Source organism: Bos javanicus, chromosome 4, assembly GCF_032452875.1.
Source record: "Bos javanicus breed banteng chromosome 4, ARS-OSU_banteng_1.0, whole genome shotgun sequence".
Taxonomy (NCBI): domain Eukaryota; kingdom Metazoa; phylum Chordata; class Mammalia; order Artiodactyla; family Bovidae; genus Bos; species Bos javanicus.
In genome coordinates, this window is record NC_083871.1 from 100,804,290 (window position 1) to 100,811,250 (window position 6,961).

At 33.9% G+C, this 6,961-nt stretch overlaps 1 protein-coding gene across 1 annotated transcript; it reads left to right on the forward strand.

The window, feature by feature from the left end:
* Positions 1-446: 446 nt before the first annotated feature.
* Positions 447-2,665, forward strand: LOC133246466 (U3 small nucleolar ribonucleoprotein protein MPP10-like). Its single transcript, XM_061414824.1, has one exon. It carries the CDS (start codon positions 462-464, stop codon positions 2,571-2,573), a length of 2,112 nt encoding a protein of 703 aa, XP_061270808.1. The 5' UTR covers positions 447-461; the 3' UTR covers positions 2,574-2,665.
* Positions 2,666-6,961: the final 4,296 nt, after the last annotated feature.

Here is a 6,961-nt window from a genome sequence, read left to right on the forward strand (position 1 = left end):
CCATCCGGACTGCTATACTACATTGGACTGGGTGGCTAATAAACAACAGACATTTATTTCTTTTAGTTCTGGAGGCTGGAAGTTCAGGATCAAGGCACCAGCATGGTAGCCTTTTGATGATGGTTCCCTTCCTGGTTCATAGCTGGTGCCTTGTTGCTATGTTCTCATGTGGTGTAAGGAGCAAGGGATCTCTTAGAAGCCTGTTTTATAAAGACATGAATCCCATTCATGAAGGGTGAAACCCTCATTGCCAATCTCCACTCAGAGATCTTAGCTACTAATACCATCATCTTTGGAAGTTGGGATTTCAACGTATGAATTTGGTGGGGCAAGTCAGACACAGACATTCAGACTAGAGCAGTTCCTTTCCTCCTACTATATTTGGTGTTTATTCTGTTATTTTAACTTTTTAAATTGAATTAATAGTTCAGTACTTTTTCAGTTTTTTTTAAATTTCAAAAATGGGTTCAGCACTTCCTTTGCATGCAGCGTTGTGTCCCGAGGGGCAGTTAGCCATGGCCCGGCCAGCCTGGCATTGGCGGACCCTGGAGCGGTGCCTGAGGGAGGTCGGTAAAGCCACTGACAGCCCAGAGTGTTTCCTCACCATTCAAGATGAACTGGCATCAAAGTATACTTCTTTAACAAAAGTACTTTATGACTTTAATAAAGTACTAGAGAATGACAGGAAACATGGGAGTCCTTTAGAAAAATTGATGATAAATAATTTCGATGATGAGCAGATTTGGCAACAGTTGGAACTGCAAAATGAACCAATTTTACAGCACTTCCAGAGTGCAGTTAGTGAAACCATTGAAGATGAAGACATCAGTCTTCTCCCAGACAGTGAAGAGCAGGAGTGTGAAGAGGATATGATGGAGCTGGAGGCTGCTGGCCAGGAGGACCTGGAACAAGATTTAGAGGAGGAGGAGGTGGAGGAAGCAGAGGAGGTGGAAGTGTCAGACCTGAGTGGTGATGATCCTGAAGCAGATGAGAGAGCCAAAAACTCAAGAAAATTGGATCTGAGGAAAAGCCCAGATTTCAGCAATGAGGACTCTGATCTTGATTTTGATATCAGCAAACTGGAACGTCAGAGCAAGGTGCAAAGCAGAGTGCCTAGGAAACCAACAGAAAAGTCCATAGTAGATGATAAATTCTTCAAGCTCTCTGAGATGGAGACCTTTTTAGAAAACATGGAAAAAGAAGAGGAACAAAGAGATGACCAAGAGGAAGATGATATTGATTTTTTTGAAGATGTGGATTCCGATGAAGATGAAGGAGGACTATTTGGAGGCCAGGATCTTAAGTCAGGTAAAAGTTCCAGAAACCTGAAATACAAAGATTTCTTTGATCCAGTTGAAAGTGATGAAGACGTAGCAAGTGTCCACAATGATGGGAATGAACTGGCTTCAAATGAAGAGGAAGAGATAGCTGAAGGAGAAGAAAGCATTTCTGAGACGGATGAAGATGATGACCTTGAAGAAAGTGGAGACAGTAAACAACATAAAGAAACCTCGAAAAGAGTGACCTTTGCTCTGCCCAATGATGAGGACACTGAAGATACAAATGTCTTAAATGTACAGAAAGACTCTGATGAAGTAAAATCCTCTTTTGAAAAAAGACAAGAAAAGATGAATGAAAAAATTGCATCTTTGGAAAAAGAGTTGTTGGAGAAGAAACCTTGGCAGCTTCAAGAAGTGACAGCGCAGAAGCGGCCCGAGAACAGCCTCCTGGAAGAGACCCTGCACTTCGACCACGCCGTGCGCATGGCACCTGTGATCACAGAGGAAACCACTCTCCAACTAGAGGATATCATTAAGCAGAGGATAAAAGATCAGGCTTGGGATGATGTCGTACGCAAAGAAAAGCCTAAAGAGGATGCATTTGAGTATAAAAAGCGTTTAACACTGGACCACGAAAAGAGTAAATTGAGCCTTGCTGAAATTTACGAACAGGAGTACATCAAACTCAACCAGCAAAAAACAGCAGAGGAAGAAAATCCAGAGCATGTAGAAATCCAGAAGATGATGGACTCCCTCTTCTTAAAGTTGGATGTGCTCTCAAACTTCCACTTCATCCCCAAGCCACCTGTTCCAGAAATTAAAGTGGTATCAAATCTGCCCGCTGTCACCATGGAGGAGGTTGTCCCTGTGAGTGTCAGTGATGCAGCCCTCCTGGCCCCAGAGGAGGTCAAGGAGAAAAATAAAGCTGGAGATATAAAAACAGCTGCTGAGAAAACAGCTACAGACAAGAAACGAGAAAGGAGGAAAAAGAAATATCAAAAGCATTTGAAAATAAAGGAGAAAGAAAAGCGGAGAAGACTTCTTGAAAAGAATAACCCAGACCAGGCAGGGAGATACACCAAAGCAGTAGCCTCTGAGAAGCTGAAACAGCTGACCAAGACAGGAAAAGCCTCTCTGCTAAAGGATGAAGGTAAAGACAAAGCCTTAAAATCATCTCAGGCATTCTTTTCTAAATTACAAGATCAAGTGAAAATGCAAATCAGCAATGCAAAGAAAACCGAGAAGAAAAAGAAGAAAAACCAGGATATATCGGTTCATAAATTAAAGCTGTAATATATTTTGCATATAATGTAAATACTATTTACATGTGTAAGCTTATATTCTGTCATGGCTCAGTTTTGTAATAAAATTTTTGAGAACTTTTCTTCAAAAAAAAAATGGGTTCAAAGACTAAATTTTTCCTTTAAAGACAATTTTAACTACCTTAATACATTTTAAAATATTCAGTTTTTAAATTGTTATTCACTTTTAGGTTCTTTATAGTTTCTATTATGATTACTTCTTTAATTTTTTTAAAAATTTGATCAATCTGAAGTTTTTTTCTGGTGTATTTTAAGTTAATTTCATTGTGCTTAGAAAATTTTTTTCCAGTTCTTAGGCTCTTTGTGTGTGTGTATGTGTGTGTGTGTGAGAGAGAGAGAGGGAGAGAGTCTTGTTTCATAAAACATAGCTTAGCATATGGACAATTTCCATAGAAACCCCTTTATGCTAAAGAAAAATGTAGTTTACAACATTGAATATGTGGTTCTATACAAATCCATTGATCAATCTGGCTAATGTATGGTTCAGATTTTCTCTATATTAGCTGATCTCTTTTTTATTTGATCAACCTACTGATTACTGAGATCTGCCCGCCATGATGATAGATTTATCAATTTCCTCCTATATTTATGGTGATATTTGCTTTATTTCAAAGCTATATTATTCTGTAGCAACAGATTTCAAATTGATATACCTTTTTGGTAAACTGGATTCTTTATCAATGCCTTTGGCTTTAAGTTTTATTTGTCCGAAAGAAACTGTAGCTTCATTTTGGATAGTATTTGCCTGGCACATAATTTCTCATCCTTTCTCTTTTTATGATATGTATATGTAACTTGTAAGCAGTATAGAACCAGAAATGTAAAAATTTTTGAGACTAATTTCCTTTTAATGAATAAGCTTAATTCATTTAAATTATTTGGATTACTAAATTTAATTTAACTTTATCCATATCACCATATTTGTGTTCTCCATTTACAGTGCATTTTTTGTTTCATTTTTCTTGTTTAAGATTAAATAACTGTTGTATTTTTCCTTTTTTATTTTCTATGTGTTTGGTAGTTTTATACTTTTATTTTCAAGTTGTTAATGGCACTGTTAAAATCTCAATGTACATATTAATTATAAAACTAATCAATGTCTTGACCCCATCATATATCAAAATGAGTAGCTTAAAAGGCTTTAACTCAAATAATCCATTTCCCAAATATCATTGTACTATCTGGTATTGTAATATGACTTTTATAATCCTACAAATTATCTATTATCTATCTATCTATCTATCTGTGTTGACACATTTATCCACATGTTTACAACCACATTTTGCTTGTCAGTGTAACTTTCATGGTAGACCTTTCTTTTAGGACCATTTTCTTTCTTCTCTTAGTACATCCTGTAGGTTTTCATTTAATGAAGATCTATTAGGTGGTGAAATTCCTCAGGATCATTCTTTCTTTTCTTTTTTTTAAGCCTGAAGGATTTTTATTTTGCCTTCACTTTGGAAGGACAACCTTTTCTGGATATACAATTTTAGGTTGACAGGTGTTTTCTGACAAGTCTTTGAATATAGTTTGCTGTTAGTTTCTGTTGGTGCCAATGAGAAAGTAGCTGTCAGCGTAAATATAGTCTTTTTGCGGTCTTTTCTTTCTTTTCTCTTGGTCTCCTTGGAAAACGTTGTCTTTGGTGTCTATAATTTACCATCATTCATCTAGCAAAGGATTTCTTTTGATTAAACTACGTGGGGTCTGTGTACCAGCTCTGATGATTCAAATCTTTCATCCCTTTTGAATATTCTCAGCCGTTAACTCTCCAAGTATTGCTTTTTGCCCAGACTCTTCTTGTCTTCTGTAACTCTTATCACAAATGTGATTTTCCCATCTGTTCTCTATGTTTTTTATTCATTCTTCCATATTTTTCATTTCTTTGGTTCTTGTTGTATTCCATAATATTTTATTATTCTTTATCAAAACAGATGTTGAAAAAATGTAAAAAGAAACATGTGCTTTTCACTGACACTTTCACTAAAGCATTGTTGTAATGGTGAAAGAATCAAAACAGACTGAATGCTATCACTAGAGTGCTTATGTCTAGCATAAGTTCATATAACAGAGTACCAAGTAGTTTTATAAAAGGATGTCAAACAGCTCTCTATATTGCTATGAAGTTGTTAAGTCCAAATAAAAGTGAACAAATTTTAACAATGATGAACTTATGTCAGTATAATATTTTAAAGATTATATGTTGCTTCATTAAAAAAAACAAAATTCTTGTCTTAAACCAAGAATTATGCATTATTTTCTATGTTCTGATGGGCTTACTGGGTGATTCTATTACTCATTTTGTCCATGAATTGTTACATGGCAATGGAGAGCTTTGAGCTCACTCCCATGTATTAGCCTCAGTTGGTATGGCTAAAAGCAAGGAAGCTTTACTTTATAGTGAAGAAATAAAAAAGAAATAAAAAAGAAAAAGTTAAAAATGATTTTCTTTTAAGAAGCAAGAAAGATTTACAAGATTATTAGGACCAAAAAGACTCAAGAGTCAACTTGAAAAAGTTATCACTGGCCAAAATTAGGACAATTTGATAATAAGAAAAATAAATGTATTAAATTAAAATATATCAAATAATAATAATAATTTATAAAACAATAGTGTCTTTGGATAGCTTTGGAGATCCAATGCATTGTTTTGAAAACTGGTGAATAAAGGAATAGAATCAACCTTTTATGCTGCATTTCCTTTGCGGACTACATCTCAAGGTTGATGAGAGCATTCTGTTTATAGATGCTTTTTAGCAAATAAATGAAGAAAGAATGATTCAATTGAGAATAATCATATTTCAGCCTCTACTGAAATAAAGTATCCAGGCAATAGTTATTAATTATTCACATCAATAAAGAGACAAACAGATATTACATATCTCTTGATAGAAGTGTGTGATATCACCCATAAAACATTATTGCCAAAACAAAAACAGACTTTTGAATTGATAGTTTAGATCTAACTACTGATTAACAGCATATACAAGAAATAGAAGAAATATTAAGTAACACCACAGACAGTCAGTCAATAATATTCAGTTTGTAATAAACTATATGAGATAAATGGCCCAGTTGCTTCAATAAACAGATTATAAGGAAAAGGAAAAAATGATGAAAGAGCAATCTGTCAATTAAAATTAACTTAACAGATGTAAAAACAAGGGGAATGTATGGATCTCATTAGAATCCTGATAAAAACAAATTATAAAACAACATTATTAAACAATTGAAAAAAGGGGAAATATTTTTAATGGTGACAATGATATTGTGGTTATATATTTTAAGGACTATCTTTTAGAGTTAAATACAGAAATGTTTATAGATTAAATGATACCTGAAATTTACTTCAAAATCCAGTAGGAATATTGGGAGTTTTGGGGAGGAGCTGTAGATAAGAGTGGATATCAGTTGATCACTGCTGAATATTATTGCTGGGCAAATGGAGATTTATTATTATTTGTCATATTATCCTCTCTACTTTTGTATATGTTTGAAGTTTTGATTTTAAAAAAAGTGATGCTGAGAAGAGGAAAATAGTTTTCCATGGTGAATTTGGGCTCTGAACAGAGATATGAATAAAACTACTGTAGAGCAAAGAAGGGAAAAAAAAAAAAAACTGATAAATTTTTATGGTTTCATCTCTCTGTTACCAGCTCATATTTTGATTGCCTATTTCATTTCTTTAAACATATTAAATCTTTTTAAAAATTGCATTCTGTTTTTGATAACTATAATAAATTTAACATTTGGGAATCTAAGTCTACTCTTTTGTTTTGGTGACTTAAGATCTTCAAAACCTCACTTGTTTTTAAAAATCACTTAATCAGGAAAAGAAGTTAAAATTATACCAGTTTATAGAAAAATATTGAAAACAAAATAAGGTAGCTTTAAAGTCAGAAAAAATGAGGCTACAAGTTCATCACTTACCATTTGAACTTGGACATATTAATTTTCTTACACCTGAGTTTCCTCATCTATAAAACATAGTAGTAATGCCTAGTTCAGAGAATTCCTATGAGAGTTAGTAAATAATTCATGGAAAATACCACCATACCTGACATGCTTAAGCACTCTAAACATGGTAGCTTTATATATATATATATGTTTCCTGAATTGAGGAGGAACATAGATAAATATCATCTTTGAGTGTAAAACCATCAAAGAATTTTTTCATCATTTATACCCATCTCACACCTAGCATGTAGACTTGAAAATCAAATAATGCTATATTTAAAAGTGGGCTGGATTATACAACTGACAACAAATGTTCTTAAAAACCATACTAACATTGTGAACCAAAAACATTGTGTAGCAGAAATGAAATATATGTGTTCTTCTCATTAACCTTTCTTAAGTAGA

Excerpts from the sequence above, each read along its gene's own strand:
- LOC133246466 (XM_061414824.1), top strand. The coding sequence starts at position 462 with ATGGGTTCAGCACTTCCTTTGCATGCAGCGTTGTGTCCCGAGGGGCAG.